The sequence below is a fragment of the Andrographis paniculata genome, unplaced genomic scaffold (genome assembly GCF_009805555.1).
Source record: "Andrographis paniculata isolate CXL003 unplaced genomic scaffold, ASM980555v1 Contig45END, whole genome shotgun sequence".
NCBI classification, from domain to species: Eukaryota; Viridiplantae; Streptophyta; class Magnoliopsida; order Lamiales; family Acanthaceae; genus Andrographis; species Andrographis paniculata.
The window spans coordinates 224363-248932 of record NW_026137579.1 but is presented as its reverse complement, the minus strand read 5'-3'; the positions used below and the strand labels follow the sequence as shown (position 1 = coordinate 248932).

The 24570-nt window shown below is 36.6% G+C and overlaps 5 protein-coding genes across 7 annotated transcripts; all 5 read left to right on the top strand.

The window, feature by feature from the left end:
* The first annotated feature begins 57 nt into the window (after positions 1–57).
* LOC127251714 (non-specific phospholipase C1) lies at positions 58–5000 on the top strand. The gene is made up of 3 exons (XM_051275545.1): positions 58–1266; positions 3293–3469; positions 4384–5000. The coding sequence occupies exons 1-3, from the start codon at positions 153–155 to the stop codon at positions 4695–4697; spliced, it is 1605 nt and encodes a 534-aa protein (XP_051131502.1). The 5' UTR covers positions 58–152; the 3' UTR covers positions 4698–5000.
* A 1798-nt stretch (positions 5001–6798) lies between these two features.
* LOC127251994 (protein DAMAGED DNA-BINDING 2) lies at positions 6799–11129 on the top strand. Its single transcript, XM_051275986.1, has 11 exons — positions 6799–7101; positions 7251–7341; positions 7509–7636; positions 8576–8698; positions 8776–8864; positions 8970–9090; positions 9237–9328; positions 9406–9535; positions 9750–9998; positions 10088–10284; positions 10648–11129. Exons 1-11 carry the CDS (start codon positions 6886–6888, stop codon positions 10871–10873), a joined length of 1662 nt encoding a protein of 553 aa, XP_051131943.1. The 5' UTR covers positions 6799–6885; the 3' UTR covers positions 10874–11129.
* A 2424-nt stretch (positions 11130–13553) lies between these two features.
* Positions 13554–14980, top strand: LOC127251448 (transcription factor MYB11-like). Its single transcript, XM_051275142.1, has 3 exons — positions 13554–13842; positions 13918–14047; positions 14183–14980. The coding sequence occupies exons 1-3, from the start codon at positions 13710–13712 to the stop codon at positions 14811–14813; spliced, it is 894 nt and encodes a 297-aa protein (XP_051131099.1). The 5' UTR covers positions 13554–13709; the 3' UTR covers positions 14814–14980.
* Positions 14981–16315: 1335 nt separating this feature from the next.
* On the top strand, positions 16316–19808 carry LOC127251642 (protein FAR1-RELATED SEQUENCE 11-like). 3 transcript variants are annotated; one of them, XM_051275420.1, is made up of 5 exons: positions 16316–16583; positions 16675–16727; positions 17243–18249; positions 18426–18869; positions 18966–19808. In XM_051275420.1, exons 3-5 carry the CDS (start codon positions 17320–17322, stop codon positions 19806–19808), a joined length of 2217 nt encoding a protein of 738 aa, XP_051131377.1. In that variant the 5' UTR covers positions 16316–16583; positions 16675–16727; positions 17243–17319. The 3 variants fall into 3 exon arrangements, with proteins under 3 accessions (XP_051131377.1, XP_051131379.1, XP_051131378.1); XM_051275421.1 differs by having other exon boundaries at positions 16326–16449; XM_051275422.1 differs by lacking the exon at positions 16675–16727 and having other exon boundaries at positions 16325–16449.
* Positions 19809–20026: 218 nt separating this feature from the next.
* Positions 20027–24054, top strand: LOC127251643 (nicotinamide adenine dinucleotide transporter 1, chloroplastic). The gene is made up of 10 exons (XM_051275423.1): positions 20027–20382; positions 20503–20737; positions 21209–21304; positions 21487–21593; positions 21737–21785; positions 21953–22062; positions 22604–22698; positions 22800–22888; positions 23002–23096; positions 23506–24054. Exons 2-10 carry the CDS (start codon positions 20671–20673, stop codon positions 23740–23742), a joined length of 945 nt encoding a protein of 314 aa, XP_051131380.1. The 5' UTR covers positions 20027–20382; positions 20503–20670; the 3' UTR covers positions 23743–24054.
* Positions 24055–24570: the final 516 nt, after the last annotated feature.

Sequence of the window (24570 nt, the reverse complement as noted above, 5' to 3'; positions counted from 1 at the left end):
ATTAATTAATTAATTATATGAAATAATGGTATATTTTCTTTACTGTTCGAATATGCTTTGACTGCTAAAGTACTCTTCTTCTCTGCGCCTCCCTCCCTCTTTCTTTATATCTGCGTTTCTCTGTCATTTCTCCGCCGCCGGCCGACGGGAAGATGGGGATTTCCCGGCGGATCTACTTCCTCGATGTTCTGGTGCTTTATCTTTTACTTTCCTTCTCCGCTGCTTACTCCTTCCCTTTCCCCAAAAAGCACACCCACAAAATCGAAGGCCCTATCAAAACCATTGTCGTTGTGGTAATGGAGAACAGATCATTCGATCACATGCTTGGATGGCTGAAGAAGCTCCGCCCCGACATCGACGGCCTCAACGGCACCGAATTCAATCGCTACAACGCTTCCGACCCGAATTCCGGAGCTGTGCGCGTCTCCGACGACGCGCTCTTCGTTGATTCCGACCCTGGTCACTCCATCCAGGCCATGAGAGAGCAGATTTTTGGAGGTACTGATACGTCCTCGAATCCAGCTCCGATGAATGGCTTTGTGCAGCAGGCGGATAGCATGGAGGTCGAAGGTATGCCCAAAACTGTGATGAGCGGCTTCAAGCCGGAGCTAGTCCCTGTCTACACCGAATTAGCCAACGAATTCGCGGTTATGGATCGGTGGTTCGCTTCGGTCCCGGCCTCGACTCAGCCAAATCGACTCTACGTTCACTCCGCGACTTCCCACGGCGCCTCCAGCAACGTCCGGAAGGACCTCATCCATGGCTATCCGCAGAAGACCATTTTTGACTCTCTGGACGAAAATAACCTCAGCTTTGGGATATATTACCAGAATATCCCCGCCTCTTTGTTTTTCAAGAGCCTCAGGAAGCTCAAGCATATCATCAAGTTCCATAATTATGCTTTGAAGTTCAAACTTCATGCTAAACTAGGGAAACTCCCAAACTATGTTGTGATCGAGCAACGGTACATGGATGTCAAGCTTTTTCCCGCGAATGACGACCACCCTTCACACGATGTGGCGCGTGGGCAGAAATTTGTCAAGGAGGTGTACGAAACGCTGAGGGCGAGTCCGCAGTGGAAGGAGATGGCGTTGCTGATCACTTATGATGAACATGGTGGGTTCTATGATCATGTGCCGACACCAGTTTCTGGTGTGCCCAACCCAGATGGGATCATTGGCCCGGATCCCTATTATTTTAAGTTCGATAGGCTTGGCGTTCGTGTGCCGACGTTCTTGATTTCACCTTGGATTGAGAAAGGCACTGGTATGTGACTATTTACTGCTTGACATATGTCGATGAATTTACTTTTATTTTTTGTTTGCTTTCTTTACAGTAAGAAGATTATAACTTTAACATACCTGTTTCCAAGGAAACTATTGTTTTTGTGCTAGATGAAAGTTTATTGTAGTAATACTTCGGCATGATCTATACTTTACGACACCTGATTTCTAGGAGACCCTTCTTGTTGTGCTAGATGGAAGCTCATTGTAGTAATACTTTGGCCTGAGCTGTCCCGATCTTGTGCTTGTTGAATGAACTCTCGATTACCCAACCTCCGACCTCCTGGACCAAGATTTTCATGTTTGTGGCTACATTTATACCTCATAGTGCTTAGAGATGTCTCTCTCCACAAGGATTTATCCCAAAAGAATATTCAACTGCAATTGCCCAATATATGAATCATATGGTTAGTGTTAACTATGAAAACCTGCCAACCCTAGTGCCGTGTTCGTCTAAACTGCTCTGCACTAAGGCCTGAGCATTGCCTTTCTAGTAAGATTCTGTATTCTTTTGCTTCATTTCATACACGCTGGAAAAAAAAGTTGTCTGAAGAAATTGCGCCTTTTCCTGTCAGAGTTCCGGAGCCACTGGTCAAGTAAACAAGGACTTAATGGACAAGATACCTTGCATCTTCTGTTGCTGCACCTTCTCCAAGTATATAAGATGGAACTTTAAATGCTCTTTGTGAACCCATAAGAATCTATATTTGATAGCCTCACTCTGTAGCCATTGTTAACGGCTTAGAAAAAGAAAGATGAATTAGATTGGAAACTAGATAGGAGTGACCTGGTAAATGTGAATCTCCCTCCCTCCCTCCCAAAGATATATGCACTATCACACAACTAGCTTCTGCTTCCATAACGTTTATTAATGGATAATTGTTGCTTGGAGAAAGTGCATTATGTTAGAATTGGGAAGCATTTGGTATCTTTTAGTTCTTCTTTTAGGATGGAGAAGTCCTTCAATTTTAGAAATGTCAGAGCAATGAATGCTGTTGCTTGGTGATTGCTGTAAGATATAGATGTACATATATACGAGAAAAGAAAAAAATCTTGAAAGTTTTCGCATAAAATTTCTGCGGTTAGAATACTTACTTAGACTCAAACAGTTCAAAGTTGCTCGCAGTGTTGCCATGGATAGAAGTTATAGTCATATTCAAAACTTTTGTGTCAGAAAACTTCCTGTTTGTGTGTTTGAGTTCTGAATTCCCTAAGTAATGTGGTTTATTCATTTTGATGTTGAACTGCATTGTTTCCGATACTGGATTGCACTTTAGTTGAGATTCAAAATTTTTTATTTGCATCTGTAAATTAAGTTAAAATCCACTAGCAGTCCTCCCTAGGTTTCTCTTTTTGACTTGCGTGCTTCTCTTGATATTCAACAATTTCTTTTAACTAGAAAATGGAAATTTATGATGCTCTGGATAAGATGGGTTCGTTGGTTTTTTAGCTGAATATGCAGAGAATTTTTTGTAGTTTTAGAGGGATGTCTACTCTATGAAGGATGAATATCATCTTGCAAATGGTTTTTTCCTTTTCTTTTTTTTTTTTTTTTTTTTTTTTTTTTTTTTTTATGGATTTCTTGAACTTCAGTTATTGTAAAACAGAAGTGTGATGTCGTGGATAGTGCTTATCTTATATTGTGTATTGAAGTCCTCATGGTTGACAAGTGATACTCCACATCCTTATTCTAATCATGGATTTTTTGGGTGTATCTCCCCTGCATAGGGATTAGAGAATTAGATAAGATAGTCTTTATTATCTCTCAATGATGGCCAGCCTGGCCTCATGAAACTTTTGCAATTGTTGAATGATTCAGGGTTTTAACAGATTAAGAAGTACATATTTCTTGGCAAAGATCGAAAGTTATGTCCATTTCTTGATATATTAAAATTGAGTTTAATCCAAACTAAGGCGTTCTCCACTTGCTGAAATATCTTAAGACTTTTTTATTCAAAATATTGCTTATATGTCCATTTTGTTCTGTTTGCTAATTATATTTTATGCAGTGATTCATGAACCAAGTGGCCCAACTCCAACTTCGCAATATGAACACTCATCCATACCTGCTACTGTGAAGAAGCTTTTCAATCTCAACTCAAACTTTTTGACTAAACGAGACGCATGGGCTGGAACTTTTGAGAAATACTTTTACTTGCGGGATACTCCAAGGGATGACTGCCCAGGTCTGCATTTTCCTCCATGTCTTTTGCGACACATTTCTTTTGATATAAGCATTCCATGTGTTCCACACACACACACATGCATATCCATTAGGATCTATTGCCAGAAGAGTCTTAGTTTTGAAGCACTCCTATTGGCGATATACATACTATGTGTGTTCTAGTTTGTCACTTTTTTAGTATCAGGGATAAATTGAGTTGATTATTCGTAAATAGGAAATGGCTAGATTCTTTTTCAACTGTTAAATATTTAATTGGTGTTACAGATCAAGTAAGTAATTGCTTTGCTGGGAGATATCTTGTTTCTGACCTATAGTCATTTAATTGTTATGTAATATACCAATCACCTGTCATTGATCATGCATTTTGCTGATTGTTTCTGCACTATAGTGATTATGCTTTTCTGTGTTGTTTGACAATTGATAGGCAGGGAAGGTTATATGCTCTGCTGCGTTGTTTTACAATTGAAATTTAGCATTAGGCTTTTGCATCTTTCTGGCACAGTGATGGTTTGATGTGTTAACTTTATATATCATCTATCATAAACCGACACCTGCTTTTGTATTTATGCCCAAATCTTTGTCTTGTCTTTCTCAACCCTCAGTTTAGGAATGTTCAAATCTTTTTATTTTTCCTTAGTATGAACTAGTAGTGCATGTGAAACTCTTGAGTTAATGTATTTAGGAAGCTAACAAGTTAATGCACCATTTGGACCGTAGCTATGTCTCACTTTATGGAAAATATCACAACCTACAGCCTGGACAAGTACATACATTTTAATATTGATCTTGGCTTGGTTATGCAGTTCAATTGTTTGTTCTCTTTGCACATGAAAAATAGCACATCAGTCTGTTCTTCGAAACACTTCAATTTATTCCACAAGCAATTGAGACTTATAAATCTGTTTCCCTTTCCAGAGAAGCTTTCAGAAGTAACAACATCATTAAGGCCAAGAGGACCAATTGAAGATCTTAAACTGTCAGAGTTCCAAATCGAACTGATTCAGCTGGCATCACAACTCAATGGCGATCACATCCTGAATACCTACCCGGATATCGGAAGAGGCATGACTGTGGGCATGGCTAACCGGTACGCAGAGGATGCAGTTAAAAGGTTCTTGGAAGCCGGCAGGGCAGCTTTGAAGGCCGGAGCCAATGAATCTGCAATCGTCACCATGAGACCCTCTTTAACTAGCCGACCTGAGTACTCCGACAGTCATCCCTCTTTCTGATCGATCTCTTTCCGGCTGTTCCTTCCGCCATTGCTGTGTTGGATGAGGTAGGCCTTATGCAAACAGCTACATATATATATTAGTACATATTGCTACAGATAGATACATGCTTACACTTGTATAGATATTTGGAATGGTGGCTTAGATTCTGAACCACGTGCCTAATAGGAATGTTCTACTTTCTGTATCATTACCACTACAGTTATGCTGTTTTTACATAAATAAAAAAATATTAGGGCCAGTTGATGAAATTTGTATAATATTGAACGCCTTGCTGAATTTTTAACGTGTATGTTCAACAAATGTTTTTTGGGAGCAAGTTATTACAAGTGTTCTTGTCATAGAGATCATATTTCTATACATTATTGGATATGTTTGGTGTGTATTTATAATTATTAATTTTTCATACAATATGAGTTGTCTTGTGTAGAAGAGAATAAAAAATTAAAAACATCTCAAGGATAAATTAACTTTAGTTGATCATAAGTTACATATGTATAATATTTTTATCATATTCGATCATTTATTTTCTCTCTCTTTTTTTTTTTTCGTTTTATAGTGATACATTTAAAAAATTGGTACTTATGGCGTAAGTTAGAAACCTTAAATGCGCCATTAATACGGTGGTTCAATTAATATTGTAATGTTGGTCAATACTAAAACACCAGTGCACACCCGCAATCGGCTAACAAAAGGCCACGTAACGAGTCGCCGTTTCACAAACTGAAATGCCGACAATACCCCAGTTGTGCAATTTATGTAGAAATGGAATTAATATACTCCATCCATCCGTTCATTACTATTTTTCATTAATATACTATTTTCTTAATCTAGTAATTGTATTACCTATTTCACGTAATAAAATTTCAATTTACAATATATTATATAGATATCATTATTTTTATATTACACCATACTAATAAGAGTATTTTTTTTTTTATTACAATTTTTTATAATATTAATACTAAAAAATCTACGTAAAAAAAAACGGCCGAGACAAAGAGAGTATATAGTTAATTAGCATACGTAAATCTACAGTTGGCTTGATTTCTAATTTTTATTTAGATATTATTTTAAAGTAAAAAATATGTTAATAATAAAAAATGTAGTTTTAAAAAATAAGACGAATGCACCAATTTATTACTCCATCCGTCTCAAATACATTGCAATATTTGGATAATGTGAGGGGATAAAATATGAGATAGATAGAGATTAAGTATAATTAATTATTTTTTATTTTGAAAATATTGCAGAGTGTTTGAGATATATAAAAAAAAAATGTTGCAGGGTATTTGGGACGGATGGAGTATTATGTCTGAAAATACTTTGAGGGTGTGTTTGTTCCGGGATTGAATTTTAAATACACGGTTCATCCCATTTTTTCTTCTAAAACATCATATCAAACATCTATTTTTAATTTTTTATATTATATTAAAAATCAATTTTATATTCAAAACAACATATTTATATCACATTATATAACTATTCAAATTCAAAATTTTTACGATTTAAATCTCAATCTAAATTCCAAAATGAATGTGTTCATGAGTTTGTGAATAAATATAATTTTTTTTATATTTATATTAGACATAAAAATAACTATAAATAAATTATAGTGTTCATCTATATCCTCATACTATTTTGTGCGGACCACTAGTTTTATAATTCTACTTATACTTTAAGTACTTATTCATTTATTGTAATTATCATATATATGTATAATTTTACTTTGACAAAATAAAAATAACACAAAAAAAAAGTTTTTTTTATAAGTTCGTTTGTTTAGAATTTTAATTTGATTTTTTTTTTTACTTAAAATATAAAGAATTGTATTAATATATGAAAACTAATTTTTTAAAAATTGAATGTTTAATTTTTATAAAAAATAAAATACATAATCTTCTTTTTGAGAAAATAAACCCTTAATTTTTATAAAAAATTATCCAGAATATTATTAATTTTAATTTGGAAACACAAATAAAACAAATCTTTAAAAAAGGAAGATTTTCTGTTTTTTATATATAGATTATGAATTTATTAATCAGCATGTTATAGCAGGGACATTTCTGGTAATTTACTTGGTCTCCCAAATTCACGGATAACGACAACGCTGCAGCGCACCACCGTTTTGCTCCAAAATTCTGCTTTGCTTGCGTGCATATACGTACTCTCTGCACTACTTTCGAAAATGGCGCCGCAGACAAGGGGTTCTTCGTTCCCGAAGGTCTTGATCGAGAGGGACAACGACACCGAGAGTTCTACCGAGGATGAGGATAGTGAGGAAGTCGAGAGCGACGCCGGCGACGGAGAAGAGTCGCCCGTGGAGGACAAAGAGGATGAGCCCTCGCCGTCTTCCAAAACTGGCAGAAAACCGATTACCATCAGCCTTAAGAAAGTTTGCAAAGTAAGCCATTTCAACTACATCTCTGCCCTTCTTCACTTAACTGCAATGATTTTTAAATTTCTTTTTTTTTTGGATATTCAGAACGACTTTTCAGTTTGCTTCGCGCGCGTTTGTGTAGAAAATGATTGACGAATCTCGCGTTTATTCAGGTATGCAAGAAGTCTGGCCATGAAGCCGGATTCAAGGGTGCCACCTACGTTGATTGCCCGATGAAACCCTGTTTCCTATGCAAAACGCCTGGTGATTGTTTGCAGAAAACATGCTCCTTGTTTTTTTTTTTATTATTATTTCTTTGTTGGGTCTTTTGTGCTCTTGAATCTAATTGTTTTCTTTCTTCAACATGCGCGAAACATTAATTCCTGTGGGTTTTACTTTATTGCTCTTGATTTTTGGCTTGGAAACTGAAGGGCATACCACAATGAATTGTCCGCACCGAGTGGCTTCCGAGCACGGGGTCGTCCCGGCGCCTTCCAAGAGCGCTCATAGTGCATTAGAGTATGTTTTTGAACGCCAACTCAGGTGTCATGTTCCTGCGGTAAGGCTTGTTATTTTATCTATGCCATTCGCTCTATCTGCGGATGAACTGTCAGTGATCATGTCAGTCCTTGATCATAGCGTTAAGTTTTAGAATTCGTAGTGGTCTCTCTGTCATTGTAGAGTTATGTTTTAGAAATTGTATCAATGTTTAGTTTGAATTGTTAGAAACTCTGTGCTTTTAGATCACTAGTTATAGTGTGGAAGCAAAAAGTCTTATATTCGTGTCAATGACCTGGGTAAGGAACTTATGATCTATTAGCGTTGTGTTTGAGATGGGGTTCATAAATTATTAATTGATGATTAATGGCTGACCATGAGGAGCTTGATAGAGGAAACTACATTACCACATTTCTGCTTCTCATTTCCCATGTTTGCTATAATTCATTCTTGCCCCCTATCGTAGAATGAAATTCATTTATATGATGAATTTGTTGGTCTAAGGTATAATTTTTTTGTTATATCAGTTTTGTGCATGTATTCATAGGGCTGTTATTTTTTTTATTTAAAAGTTGTTGGTGGGTGCCTTCTAAAGTTCCTCTTTTATTAGGTTCTTTTAATAACTTGATTTTTTATTTATGTTTTCAAAAATTTCCTTTGTACAATTTTATCCCTAGTTAAATATTTAACGTATTCTTGTATCTAGCCATGATAATATCTTCATATATTCTTAACACAATTCATTGATATATTATTATTATTTTTTATGACCAATGTTAAAATAAAAATTCCTTCTAATGTAATTTGATATGTATACTTTTTATTTTCAAAGACTTGCAAGTAATTAATTAAAATTATGAGCTTTTTGATCTGTGAGAACATTCCAACTACTTCTAAATTTTGCCTTCAATTGTGAATTCAATCAGTAGTGTAATGCATAAGTTTGTTGTAAATATTTCTCTGGTACTAAATTAAAGCATGTTTATATTTCCTGAGACAGGTCAGACCAGCATTTGTTATCCCAAATGAAGTGAATTGTGCAGTGATTCGATATCACAGCCGGCGAGTTACATGTTTGGAGTTCCACCCTACAAGGAATAATATTTTATTATCGGGCGACAAGGTATGCTTTGTATGGATCTTTTAGATGCATGTTGTGTATACATACAGATCATTTAAAAATTGTGTTTTCTGATGAAGAAAGGGCAATTGGGAGTGTGGGATTATGGGAAAGTGCACGAACGGACAGTTTATAGCAACATACATAATTGCATACTGAACAACATAAAGTGAGTTCTTTGTGTAATTGTCATGACTCATGATTACATTGCCCTCCATTGGCTTCAAATAAATATCACTCATAACCTGGATGGATGGCCATTGAACTACTACAGGTTTAATCCATTGAATGATGCAACAGTTTATGGTGCTTCATCCGATGGAACAATCAGCTGCACTGACTTAGAGACTGGAATTTCACAAACATTGGCAAACCTTAATCCTAATGGGTGGCAGGTACATCCAGTACTCGATTTGGAGACAAAATGGGAATATTGGTTATAGATTTTGTTTCTTGTTGATATAAACTTTTCTTCTGGATAAAATCCATGCTACACACAGTAATTGGAAATTTATGTAATGCATTCTTTTGCAATTTTTAGGGCCCAAACACTTGGAGGATGCTCTATGGTTTGGAAATGAACTATGAAAAAGGAATTTTGCTTGCTGCAGATAGTTTTGGACTTCTATATATGTGTGTATATCCTGTCACATCTCTATTATGGACTGATGTTTAATGGTTCTTAGATTATTATCGTTTTGTATGTTCAGGATGGACACTCGATCCAACAATTTAATTGAAAAGCCTATTCTGATTCACAAGAAAGGGAGCAAAATAACTGGTTTACACTGCCATCCGCTTCAACCAGATCTACTGCTGAGTTGTGGAAACGATCATTTTGTATGTTGTTCTATGGCCTTTTGTCGTTTAAATGTTTACTTTTCAATTACCATCTGGTGTGTGCATTTTTGGGGTAACTAGTGTTTGATTGGATTGTTGATAAACTTCTATGTTTCATATCAAGAAGTGTATATATATATATATGTAGTATTGACAATTGTATATTATTTTCTATAGCTTTCTTGATCATTTTTTGTTTTTCTTTCGACTCAAGGCTCGTATATGGGACATGCGCCATCTGGAAACTGGTTCTTCTATTTATGATCTCCCCCACAAGCGAGTTGTCAACTCAGCCTATTTTTCTCCAAGGAGTGGTAGCAAAATACTTACCACATCACAGGACAACAGACTCCGTGTATGGGATTCTATATTTGGCAATTTGGAATGTCCAAGCCGGGAAATTGTGCACAGCCATGATTTTAATAGACATTTGACACCCTTCCGAGCGGAATGGGATCCGAAGGTGACAAAACACCTTTTTATACAGATGTGGATGTCTGAAACGCCTCATCATTTAAACAACTTTTGACTATATGGCAAAATTTTATGCAGGACACCTCAGAGTCCCTCATAGTTGTTGGGCGTTACATAAGCGAAAACTACGATGGGGTTGCCTTGCACCCTGTTGATTTTATAGACATAAGGACAGGCCAGTTAGTTGCTGAGGTGAAGGATCCAAACATTACTACAATCAGCCCTGTAAATAAACTACATCCACGGGATGATATTTTGGCCTCTGGTAGTTCCAGGTTTGTGCAAACTAATTGGTCACCTTTGCTGTCTACGTGAAAATTTACCTTTTATGTGTACATGTATTATTTATTGTCATTTCATTCGTACCACTACAGCAAGTCCAGACAGAACACTATGCCTTGAAAACTGTCGTGTAAATAATGTTGCTGCCTTCCGTCTAGGTAGTCAGATGAAAGAACTATGAATAGAGCTTCTTATAAGTTGTCTGTGTGTGTTTTAGGACAGCCAATGTCGAATGTGGTGATACACGGGATGTGTAGCGGATTTGTGTTGGGTGCTATAATTTATTGTTATATCTATGATTTTTACTATAATCCATTTTCAGCTGCTTGTTAATTCTACTGCAACACTATTTTCAGATCTATCTTCATCTGGAGGCCGGAAACAATCCACTCCAAGCATCAAGAGGATGAAAGAAAGATAATTTTGTGTGAGAAAGGTGTAAAGGGACGCAATTCAAAGTTTGACTATGGAAGTGGTGATGACTTCGACAATGATACATATGCCTCCAAGTCCAAGAGTTTAAAGACCAGGAAACTCACCTTAAAATCTAAGGGACGTGTGTGTAAGCACAAAAACAGGTAATGGAAGTTGTCAAAACACTCCTAAGCTCACTTGCTATACTGAAATGATGTGAAGTTTACATATATCAACTAAGGTTACTTTTTGTACCATGGGCATGACCTAAAACTTGGTGTGTATGTGCCACAATGTTTTTGACATGCTAGCTCTAGGAAGTTGTAATGTTTGGAAGTTAATGTTTTGTCCAGTACCTAGAAACATACCTCCTTTGCTTTGTAATTGTAGTTTTGGTGTACCTGATGGAATTTTATGTTTCTGATGTATATGTATCATATCTGTTTAACGCCATGGAAGAAGGGCTTTAACTTAGGTTTGAATGGTAAATTCGGAGGTAGTAAATTATCAGTTAAAAATTCATTTGTTAGTAGTTCAGCTGAAGTGCATTTGTATGCTCCGGCAGCTATTGTTCCACGCCCCGCCCCCCCTTTTCTATTTAAATTGTGGTGGGGCACAAATATGGGAATACAACAGAATATTGATTCTGATGTTTTCTTTTTGATCATCAATGCATATGCTGCAAATGTAGGTAGTTATTACGAAATGTGTAATGGTTGCTATGCTTAGACTATGTAAACAGCCATCCCAACACGATTTCTTTTTATGTTTGGATTTAAATAAAGAAAATTTAATGATGAGATTTATATGTTTACAGGGTAAGTAGATCAAAATTGCTCTGTCAAGTGTTCATTTTGGGTAAATCAGTGTCGGCAAATATTTGTCCTAGTGTTGCTTACACATGTATGAATCAGTAGACGTAGACGTAGTATGCCCCATTATTTATTACTCCTTTGCTTATTTCACTTTTTTGTCTATTACCTACAAAAAAAATATTTATTTTTTATTTTTTTAGTAAAAAATCATGTCGTTTTTTCTTTTTTTTTTTTATTATAAAGAATAAAAAGTAATAAAAAAGATACGTCCATATTAATCCTGTCCAAAACTTTGATCAAATTTTTAGGTATAGGACGAAGCATGACGGATTATTTATTTATTGGGGTGAATTTGCGGAAACACAATTCCCTAATAAAGAATCTGTCAAGCTGCCGAAGCGGAGGAATTAGAATTTGACTGTAGAATAGGCTAATTTTTATATTTTTTCAAATAATACAATCTATGTATTATTTAATATATATATTTTTTTGTAATGTTATATTTTAAAAATATTGGAAAATAATGAACTATAACATCACTACATATTACAATATTTATTTGGTATTACTTGAAGCCAACAAGAATTTTTATTAAAAAATAAAATAAAATCATCTAAAAAATAATATCAAAATTTGTTTTTCTAATATTTTTTTAATCTTTACTAAAAATTAATTTTATATTCAAAATATTGTATAAGATTTATTAATATCACACAAAAATATTCAAAATTAGATTTTTTTATTATTAAAAACCTAAATTCAAAATTTAAAATCCAAACAAAACAAACACACCATATATAAAATTTTTAGTATATTTTTAGTTTATTCTAATATTTTTTTATATTACATATATAAATATTATATATACACATGTTAAAAAATAAAAAGCAAATAAAAATAGTGAAAGAATTGTTGCATATTATTTAGATATATATATATAGGTTCAAAAAAAATATATATAAGAAGAACATCGTTTGTTTTTTCACGAAGTTTTTTGAATATTATTATTATATTAATTTGTAAATGTCCCTATTAGTATGGTATGTTATAAAAGTGACGATATTTGTATAATATATCATAAATTGTAAGAATATTTATTATATTAAATATGTAGTACAGTTACTAAATTAAAAAAATAATACCTTTGTTTTAAAACGAACAAAAATAAAAAATAATATCTGCGGAAGTAAATATATAAAGAAAATAAAATGCAAATTAGTGCGTGCATCCGCCATTATGTGTCCCTCTCTTTTTGGATTGCACGTGTCATAGGTACTCTCCATATAAATGTCCTGCTTGGCAGTAGTGTGTGTGGTCACGAGAACACATTAATTAATTGATAAAAATATTGAGTAACCAGGAAAAGACATGACGGGAGACGTGTAGCATGGCCATGACAGTCCCAATTGAGAAGATGAATCTATGGGGCTTGTTAAAGTAGTTGGGTGCTGATTTGCAATAATTATATAAATTTTGCGTAAAAAAGGCCATTTATTAAATTAAATTAATAAGAAACCTCCTTTTGGTCTAATTTGATCCATCCATCCATCCGCCCGTTGCGTCGTGCCTTGGTAAGGAAGTAGCAAGCAGTGGGGTGGGGAGTATAGACTAGTAGGTGGACTGGAGATACATTACATTACATTACATTCCATTACAACATGCATGCATATTGATTGACAGTGAAGTGACAGAGGACAAGTAATAATCATTAATTAATTAATTAATAATTATGACCAATATATATATATATATGCTACTATAAGGAGAAATTAGTGCTGAGAAGGTCTTAGTCTAATCATGTCGGATTCGTGACTATGAAATCAAATTCACTAATTTACAGGGTATTAAAATTTGTCGTTCATAATATAATAATAATAATAATAATAATAATAATAAAGTAATGTAACGTGGGAATGTACGCCCCATCAATATCCACTCGACGCTGGAGATGCCACGACAAGCCACCCCACCCCACCCCATTCATAGTACATACATACATATTCATATATACGTAAGTAGTAGGATCGGAGTAGTTATTATTTAAGCACACTCACTCTTCCTACCTACCCTCCTTTTTCACTACTTTTGTTGTCTTCTTCTTCTTCTTCTTCTTCTTCTCTGTCCAGAATTATGAAGAAATACAATTCAACACCATACTAATAATTAGTATCTGGTCTGATCTGATCTGCATGGGGAGAAGGGCGTGCTGCGAGAAAGTGGGGCTCAGAAAAGGAAGATGGACTGCGGAAGAAGATCAAATTCTGAGAACATACGTTGAGGCCAACGGGGAAGGCTCCTGGAGATCCCTCCCAAACAATGCTGGTAAACTAATTACACTTCAATTCAAATTAATTATTTATTTTTAATTATTTTCTTCAAAATGTTGGAGATACGTAGGGTTGCTTCGTTGTGGAAAGAGCTGCAGACTCCGATGGATCAACTATCTGAAATCTGATCTCAAGAGGGGTAAGATGACCCCTGAAGAAGACTACACCATCGTCAACCTCCACGCCTCATTCGGCAACAGGTCACTAATTCATTCATTAATTAAAAACCCTAGCCAGCTGTTACTTAACTGATTGGCGGCGCCGCCGCCATAGGATCCAATTCTGTGCAAATTATAGTATATCACTCATGAATTAGTTAATCAATATGGTGTTAGGTGGTCTTTGATTGCTGGATACTTGCCCGGACGAACAGACAATGAAATCAAGAACTACTGGAATTCTCATCTCAGCAGAAAAATCTACAGCTATCCACGCCCCAACGGGCCCCATTTCCTCACAAACACTACCCTGATTAATGTCCCGCCAAAGCCCCCCCGCCGACCCCCCACCTCATTTATTAACTCCGGCGCCGGCGCCGGCGTAGACAGTTGCAGCAGCAATAAATCTAGCGTCGACGAGGGGAGCAGTGGATCGGCCGTGGTGAGTAGTAATAATTCCGACGACAGTAGTGTTCCTCCATTAATGAAAACGCCGGCGGCCGGAAATATCCCTGCAGGTCCGGCGAAAGAAGCTTTGACGTCCGCCGGAGAGAAGGATGCAGATTATTTATCGAGTGATGAGGATGATTACTGGAGCTTGCCGCCGGTGATTGGGTGGTCGCCGCCGTGGAAGTCGTGGGAAGAAGTGATTCGGGAGGTCGGTGCGAATTATTACGGCGAGGAGGGAGGGCCGTGGGATCAGATGCAAGAAGAAGAGCCTCCGCCGTGTACGTGGCTTTGGGATTTTGAGGATGACCGCCGGAAAGTCGGGAACCGCCGCTTTACGGCGGCGGATACTGCCAATTAAGTGGCTTCTGCTGCTAGATTCGTTCGATTTGTTTCTATTCATATGAATGAATTAGTTTAGTTATTTTTAGAGTTGCCTCTGATATTCAGACAGCATGAAACTTGTCGTTTGCAGGATGTTGTCGGGACAGAGACGATGGCTATATATAGTCTTATGGTTTGTTTGTTTTCTTGGTTCTTTTTATATTTTATACTATTTTGTATTTAATATATCAAATAGTATTTTATAAAAAAATTACATGTAAAGATATATAAAAGGTCACGGCTAAAGCAGGGATTATAATCATCTATATAAACTAGTTGTTGCTCTTTATGTCTATTTCATTTATATACAGATTTTTTGAGGTTTGGAATAAAAAAAATTAAAACAGTTAAAAAGTTGCTAATATTTAATTTAATATTTTATAAAAATATAATAAGATATTTTTTATACTATTCATAAGTAATGAGGTTGTCAAAAGTGGTATATGGGTCACGTGGCCAGCCTAGCTAACTAACTAATAACTATGCAGATGCAATGCAAAACCTAAACCCAGACCGGGACCGTGCATTTTCTCTTTGTTCCTATAAGCAGGGGGTGGGTAAAAAGACCAAACTGAACAGCCGAATCGTTTAATCGAACCGAATTTTCGGTTAACCAAGCAAATTCAGTTCGAATAAAAATACTGCATATTTGATATTTGTTCGGTTCGGTTTGGTTTCGATTTTTTATATTTTTTTCGGTTTGGTTAACCAAACTGAATATATTTATATATTTATGTTATTATATTTTAAAATTTATATTAATAATTATATTCGATTCGGTTTCGGTTTGGTTACGGTTCGGATTCGGTTCATATATTTGAAATACTTGCAAATATTTTGATTTAATTAGAATTTTAATTATTTTTTAATTTCGGTTCGGTTCGTATTATTTGCAAATATTGCAAATATTTTCGGTTAACCGAAAATTCGATTAACCGAATTTTTCGGTTCAAATACGGTTCACGATTTCGGGTATTTGTTCGGTTCGATTCGAATATCAAATACCTGCATATTTGCAAATATCCGAACCGTGCGCACCCCTAGCTAGAAGTAAAGCTAGGAAAAATTATTTTATGAACATATTAAAGTAGCACATTAACTCTATATTTTAAATATTGCAACTCATTAAGTCCTTAGTCTCACCTACATATATTTCAATTATTATTATTTTATTTTAAAAGAAAATAGGGAAAAATGGTATTTGAGTTTGAAACTCACAAACAAATACAATCTTACGGATCGGATTAGTCCCGGGACCGCCAGAATTAATGGAGAGCCATTTTCGTAGACCAGGCCTCGGATTGACTAATTGGAAGGAACAGGCCCACCTTATTAATTTGGGCCGAACAGCTAGTTACATAATAGACAGTTTTGCAGCCCGTTATCTGGCTACGTTCGTACCCCCTACTCGCTTGAATGACCCGACCCGACCCGAAGCCGACACCGACATTGACATGTCAACGTTCCATTTCTAGAATGATATGCGCACGATAACAGCCCCAAACCCAATCCAGCGCACAATAGCGACTCACGCCGCCGACGCCGACGCTGACGCTGAGGAGAGAATCTCTTTTGCACTGCCCGTTTCCTTTCCGGCCTCTAGCTCTTCCCCGGTGATTCCAATTTACTACATTTAATTCTTATTTTCGAATTATCCCCTCCTATTTCACCAAGCTTTAGGTTTGGTTGCTTTCGTTAATCCGGCTTGTTTGCTCCTATTATCTCCCCAAGTCAGCCTAATTTCGATGTTAGTCGTCCTTCAGCGCCATTTTCTTTCCATGACAGTGGTATTTCACAACTGATCTGATGTTGAGTGCGAGTCGCTGTTTACTTTTCAGATGTTGTAAGCCGTAGGGCAATTGGTGTTTTCTCGATCTACGTATTTAAGCTGGTCAGTTTTTTCAATTTCATTGTTATAACTTGTTAGTTTATTTTAATGTGGAATGAATTGTCGTTTGACTGCTGAATAATACTTAAATTTCATACTATGGAAGTGAAGAGGATTTATTGTAGTACTATATCCTGTTTCTGCGTCAATGTGGCTCCTGGTGAAGTCTTTATCTGCAGATAGTACTTTGTATGTTATACGGATTTCTTTAAATGATGCCTGAAAAAATCTAGTTAGCTCATAGTTGTTGCATGCCTTGTTCTTCCATCCTTATTTCTTGATTCTGCGTGTCTATAAGTTCTTCCACAATATCGGCTGCTTTTGGTTCTTGTTAATAATTGATATCTAGCTATCTGTGTCTTGTGCTGAATCTCACGATTAATGTGATCAGTTTATTGCCAGGAATCTATTTATGTTATTATGCTATCATTGGAAAACATCTTATTTAGGGGTGTGTAATTTCAATTGTTTTTTGTTGGATTGATTTGAATCTGATTTCTGAAATTGATGTCTTATAGCTATCTTATTGGAGATTGATAGAATTGCTTTCATAAAATGCTGGAGCATACAAATATATTGAAGGAGATTTGTGAGAATGGCTCGGAGTTCATCCCCTGATGATAATGGCACTATAGAAGAAATGCCTGAAGACACCATCTTGTTGAGGCAGTCATCTGTGAACCTTGTACCATTCATCGGACAAAGATTTGTATCGCAGGATGCTGCCTATGAATTTTATAGTAGCTATGCCAAGCAGTGTGGCTTCTCAATTAGACGCCACCGCACTCGTGGAAAAGATGGCGTAGGAAGGGGAATCACAAGAAGAGATTTTACATGTCACCGTGGTGGCTATCCACAGCTAAAGCCGACAGAAGACGGAAAGCTACAGAGAAATAGGAAATCATCACGCTGTGGATGTCAAGCATACATGAGGATTGTCAAAAGAGCTGATTTCGATGTCCCTGAATGGCGTGTCACTGGATTTAGCAATGTCCACAACCATGAACTCTTGAAGTCAAATGAGATGCAGCTACTTCCTGTTTATTGTACAATGACTGCTGATGACAAGAGCCGTATTTGTATGTATGCTAAAGCTGGGATGTCTGTGCGACAAATGCTCAGATTAATGGAGATAGAGAAAGGTGTTAAGCTAGGTTGTTTACCATTCTCTGAGATTGATGTGAGAAATTTGCTTCAGTCATTTCGAGAGGTGGACCGTGATAATGATCCAATTGACCTTGTCAAAATGTGCAAGGAGAGAAAAGATAGAGATCCCAACTTCAAATACAACTATAAGATTGATTCTAATAACAGATTAGAACACATTGCATGGTCCTATGCTTCATCTATCAGATTATATGAGGCTTTCGGAGATGTTGTAATTTTTGATACAACACATCGATTGGATGCTTATGATATGCTTCTTGGAATATGGCTTGGGTTGGACAATCATGGTGCTCTCTGCTTCTTTGGCTGCATGCTTGTTCGAGATGAAAATGTGCAATCATTCTCCTGGGGATTGAAGGTAATTGATCGCAGCTTTGTGGTTTGCAGATTAATAGGATCTCTCTCTCTCTCCCAAAAAAAAAAAAAAAAAAATCTGTCAAAGAGGAAACTTTTACTTTTATGAGCTAAGAAGTATGATTTGTGGAGATGTTTACAATTACTAACCCCCTTTTCATTATTCTTGTTTTGTTGTAGACATTCTTGGCATTTGTTAACGGAAAAGCTCCAGGAACAATTTTGACTGATCAGAAAACATGGCTTAAAGAAGCACTCACCTCAGAAATGCCGGGGACAAAACATGCCTTCTCAATTTGGCATATCATATCAAACTTCTCTGATTGGTTTTCGACCATACTTGGGTCGCAATATGACAATTGGAGAGCTGAATTTCACCGTATTTATAATCTACATACAGTTGAGGAGTTCGAAGTTGGATGGAGGGAGATGGTAGATTTATATGGGTTACATGGAAACAGGCACATTGTCAGCCTGTATGCCCTGCGTACCTATTGGGCTCTACCTTTTCTGAGATCATATTTCTTCGCAGGAATTTCAATTACATTCCAGTCAGAGCTCATTAATTCCTATATCCAACGATTTCTCAGCTCACAATTTGTGTGTGATAATTTTGTAGAACAGGTGTGAATTAGTCTTATAATATTGTATTTTATTTCTAAAAGCTTTGTTCATTTTGATCGATAGTTATATATTCCAAAATGTTTTCTTGTTTGGCAGGTGGCCACAATTTTGGATTCCAGAAATCAACCAGGAACAAAACTCAAAATTATACAGAAGGTCCCTAAAGTGTCACTAAAAACAGGATCGCCCATGGAGTCGCATGCTGCTACTGTTCTTAGTCCATATGCCTTCTGCAAACTGCAAGAAGAACTAGTTTTAGCACCACAATATGCAACAATGTTGGTGGATGAAAGTTATTTTATCGTGAGGCACCATACGGACGTGGATGGTGGGTGCAAGGTGCTATGGGTGCCACAAGATGAGTTCATCACTTGTAGCTGTAGTCATTTCGAGTTTTCAGGCATCCTCTGTAGGCATGTTCTTCGTGTTCTATCAACAAACAATTGCTTTCACATTCCAGATCAATACCTACCTCTTAGGTGGCGTGACTTATCACCATTATTGATCAAATCAGCCCGCACATCTCCAGGCAAGGTTCAGTTGTTGCAATCGATGATTTCATCATTGCTTACAGAGTCTGCAGAGACCGAAGACCGCCTCGATGTTGCATGTGATCACATTGCTTTGGCTCTGGCCCGCATCAAAGAATTCCCTCTTATGACAGATGGTTCTGGAGAAGCTGCTTATGACAGCCCTTCTGGTTCTCTGGTTCTTCCAGATGATGAATCTGACAGCATTGCTCAAAGTTTAAGGGAAACCCACCGGGAGTGTGTGCCGTTCGAAAAGTTGAAAGAGGGCAGATCAAGATATGAACATGATATCCAAAGAAAGAGAAGACGGTGTCCATCCCTTTGCTGTGGGCAATTTGGACATGAAACCAGCAACTGTCCTATGGTGGTAGGACAAGACTTTAATGGAGATGGACTTGGATTTCTGTAGTATCACTTTCAGAAGATTTGTGGCTGTGCAAGAGCGTATACACTGATTACGTTTGTGTTAATCCTTGATCCACAGGCACTGTCATGCCTGCTTTTGGTGTCAGCCACAGGATAAATTTATTCATCAAAGTATTGAGATAGATTGGTGGTGTCATTAATTTCAGGACAAAGATGTTAAGACTGTGAGTATGCGTATGGGTTTCGATTCATTTGACTTATTGAAGGAAATGGCAAGAGGAGGGTTGAACCAAAATCAGCCATAGTTATTATTTATTGGTATTAAAAGGTATTGTGGCGAATAAAAAAGAAGTCTTTATCCGATCCGAATACTTTGTCTTCTACACCGGTGTGGTGTCCTGGTGCGAAGGTTCCGGCCCACTTCGGGCTTCGAATAAATTGGCGCTAGCCACCTAACCTTGTTTACCTTTCCAACGATTTTCTCTATCCATCCTTCCACTCTCTCTCTCTTGCGTTTCTCCATCAGCCCTGCCCCCTGGGTCAGATCGAATTCTTGATTCCATCCTCCCTAAAGATTCGAATGCAATAGGGCTGGGTTGTAGCGGCCACTGATACTGGTTACGAAAACCCTTTAATTTCTTACTTTTCTTATATATCGTTGGAAGAGTGGTTTCTTCCGTTGGTTTTTCACTAGCGTAACGGGGATTTTGTTTGAATTGGATTGATTTGTATTTCAGCTGTCATCTTGGCCATGCGACGGTTGTTCGCGGCATCGATCGGCGTCCTGAGAGAGGACTCCTTAAAGGCTACCGCCGCCACCTATTTTCAAGGCTCCGAAGTTGTATCTGTTGCCTCTGCTTCGAAATTGGTTGTCTTTCCTGGAGCTGATTATAGTAGGGTTGTCTATGGCTGCCGATCATTACCCTAGTCCCAAGGGCCTCCTCTGCAATGCTGGTGCTGGTGCTGCGGCTGGTAAATTAAACCGTCTTCACTTTGTTACTTACAGTTCCAATTTTTTGGTCGATCGGAAGATATTGTGCCTGCCTTCGTGTCGCATAGCATTTGTTTGAGACATACACGTTACGTTACTGTGTATTGTAATGAGTTTGTTTGGGCATCTGAACTTACTCTTTTGGATAATGTTACAGTTGGACAGTAGAGGTTAACCGATAGAACTATAGATCTTAGCGTGCATATTGGACTTGAGGATAAGTTTGGGCCTATGGGGATGACTAGATTATTATTGAGGAAAAGATCATCTTTCAAGATTTGCATTTTTAGAGGGGTGAATAAGCAAGCATTGATGCTAAGTGCTAACAGCCAATGTGAATGCTTTCTTTTTCTATGTTTCTTTTTTTTTTTTCTCTTCACATTTTTTGATAGCTTCCTATGTTGGAAGCCACTGTAGAATTTCTAACGTTTTTCCAATTTAAAATTGTACAGGTGTAATTGCAGCTACTTTTGTTTGTCCGTTAGATGTTATAAAGACTAGGCTTCAAGTCAATGGGCCTCCTCAGCTTACCACTGCTAGCTTTAAAGGTGAATTGTTCACTTGTTACGTTAGCATACAATGTGTTTATTCTTGATTATTGTGTCTTCTATGCTGGTCAATGTACAAAGATCCTTTTTTCTCCCCCACCAAGAAATGTGAAATTAGCTACATGGATGAAGGTGTATTTGATGGTCGGTTTGTTGACTTGAAAATTGTTATAACTGGGCAGGTAGTGTTATTGTGGGGAGTTTAGAACAGATATTTCAAAAGGATGGTTTCCGTGGTATGTACCGTGGGCTTTCTCCAACTGTAATTGCTTTACTCCCAAATTGGGCGGTGAGTAATTTTACATTTGCAATTTGTTTTAAACAAATTATTTGCGATCATGGGCATTTCTATACTCAAATGAGAGAATGGCCTTTATGCCCTTTCTGGAGAAGGAACAAGATCAGCCAAACAACTAACCTGATATTTTGCAGGTGTACTTTACGATATATGAACAGCTAAAGAGCTTTCTTGGATCTGATGGTTAGTTCTTTCTCTGCCTTTTTTTTCTTGTTGTTTATTGTTGAGCACTTCCCTTTCTTTGTTCTTTTTTCCTTTTTGAACTTTCTGATTATTATGCTGATATGAAAGTTTCTGAGTTTTTTCTTTTTTTTTTTTGGACATGGTTTTGTGATATTTGGGAAATATAGATGCAAGTCATCAACTCTCTATTGGTGCTAACATGATGGCTGCTGCGGGTGCTGGAGCTTCAACAACAATTGCAACAAATCCTCTCTGGGTTGTCAAGACAAGGCTGCAGGTCTGTTACTTTTGCATATTTGTATTGGCTACTGTCAATGCATATGCATGCCATTTGAAGCTTCTTGTGCTTGGTCCAGTGAAGTAAATATACTTCGCCTCTCTGTGCTTGCTCAGCCAACCACATGTAGAAATTTAATTCAGTCTAAGAACTCTATTTTGGAGTTCCCTTTGTGCTGATGCTGCAAATATGTTGATTGATGGTTTTGTTGCTTGAAAATATGTTTTTATCTGATCTGACAGTTTCTTCACTTCTGATTTTGATCTTTAAAATTAGTTAAACTTAAAAAACATTGAAATGTTTGATCTTTATGACTTCCACAGAAAATTATTGTAATAGATCATTTGCATATATATAACCATTTGTAGGAATGCTTGTATGATTTTGAATTTTGGCTTAAAGATTCTTACTTATATGGTTGGTTTTTATTTTTTTATTTTTATTTTTTATATCAGTATATTTTGTCATTGGTGCTTGGGAACCCTTTTCAAAATCTAGATGCTTTGAGTCTAATCATTTTTACTTTCTCTCATACATGCAGACGCAAGAAAGGGGAAGGGGGGTGGTGCCTTATACCGGCACAATATCTGCCTTGCGTAGAATTGCATATGAAGAGGGTATTCGTGGATTGTATAGGTTAATATGTTTCCTATGCTGATAGTATTTGGGAAATTGATCTTCTATGAATGATTGATGATTTGTGTTTTTTATTCCTCTACATTTTATGCTGTTTGCAGTGGTCTTGTGCCAGCGTTGGCTGGAGTTAGTCATGTTGCAATTCAGTTTCCAACATATGAGAAGATAAAGTGCTATTTGGCAGATCAAGGTGTGTTGCAGCTCACTTCAGTTTTGAAAAATGGAAATTGAAAACCGAAGGTCTTTGTTTTATTCTTTTGACCTATTATCTTGCCATTGAAACGAGAATCTTTTTTATGATAGGGAACACTACAATGGACAAACTGAGCGCTAGTGATGTTGCTGTTGCTTCATCAGTTTCAAAAATATTTGCTTCTACCTTGACTTATCCACACGAGGTTAGTGAGTTAAAATGTACTGCCATTTTGCAGCTATGCTGTTAGTTAGAAGATGTTGGGTGAATGTGCCTCAAATCCTACTGCTATATCCTGACACTTCATTAGTTCAGAAAGATATTAGATGATTAAGCTATGAGCAAATTTAAACAAAAAAAGAATATTTAAATAGGTTTATAATTGAACTAGTGTTAAATTCAGGATTCAAATTGTGTCAAGCATGAATCTTCAAATTTCCAAGTTTTTTATATTTATAAATTTTATTTAATGCCCTTTGCTATGATATGCAGTTGAATTCTGAATGCATAAATGAGCATAGTTTTGCTCATTTTTACGCCCAATCAAGTTATTGAATTTTGTTCCACGTATTGTTTTTTTTTTTTTCCTGAGACTTTCGACAAACTGAATGCAGGTTGTTCGGTCAAGACTTCAAGAACAAGGATTCCACTCTGAGAAGCGATATACTGGCGTTGTTGATTGTGTTAAGAAAGTTTTCCAGCATGAGGGTATTTCTGGTTTTTATCGTGGCTGTGCCACCAACCTGCTGAGGACAACACCGGCTGCTGTAATCACATTTACCAGTTTTGAAATGATACATCGCTTTCTGGTCACCTTGTTCCCACCTGATCATCACCCTCAGCCATTGTGAAGATGATGGTTACAATCAATGACTGGTAAATGCTTCAATGTTGCCGGAAACACTGGCTTGTGGTGTATCTACCAGCACTTGCCCCCCTTCTCAATCTATATGTTAGTTGCAGATAACCAAAATTCTCAGACAATCATAAATTTGAAGTAGTCCAACACAAAATAGACACTGTTCGTTTTAGGTGATGAGGAAATAGATGAAATTTGTTGATTTGGTGAAACTAGTTTAATTCTATTCCCGGTTTGCTGGCATTGAGTTGAGGTTATCAATGTTTGATCAAGTATTGATAAATAAAATAAAATTGCTGGTTGAGGATTGGGAGCTTCGAAAAACCTTGCGACTGACTTGAGTATTTATATGCATTTTCCCGGCCCCATGAGAATAATGGGTTTACTTACTGGGTAAAGATATATGAACCTACTGGAAGTGACATTATTATTATTATTATTATTATTGTGTCTGATACAGGGGTGGTGTGTAGTGACTAGTGATAGTGATAGTGATGTGTAAAAGTGAAGGGGGACTATTATACTATAATCTTTATCTAGCTGTATGGTATCTCACAACACGATGGAATATTTTATGCTGGTTGCAATTACCTACTTAACTAAACTGAAAAGAGTGTAGGAATGCTTGGTTGGTTTCATGATGCCCCTTGTGATGGTGATTCACGGCTTTACAGCCAAATCCTCCTAATGCCAAATGTATGTTGGATTAATCACCAATTTAATTATGTAATTAATTAAAATAAGTATAAGAAGAAACCCTCTCCTCTCCTCTAGTGTTCAATGGCCACCCTAGTATTCAATTCAATTCAATTCAACTCAT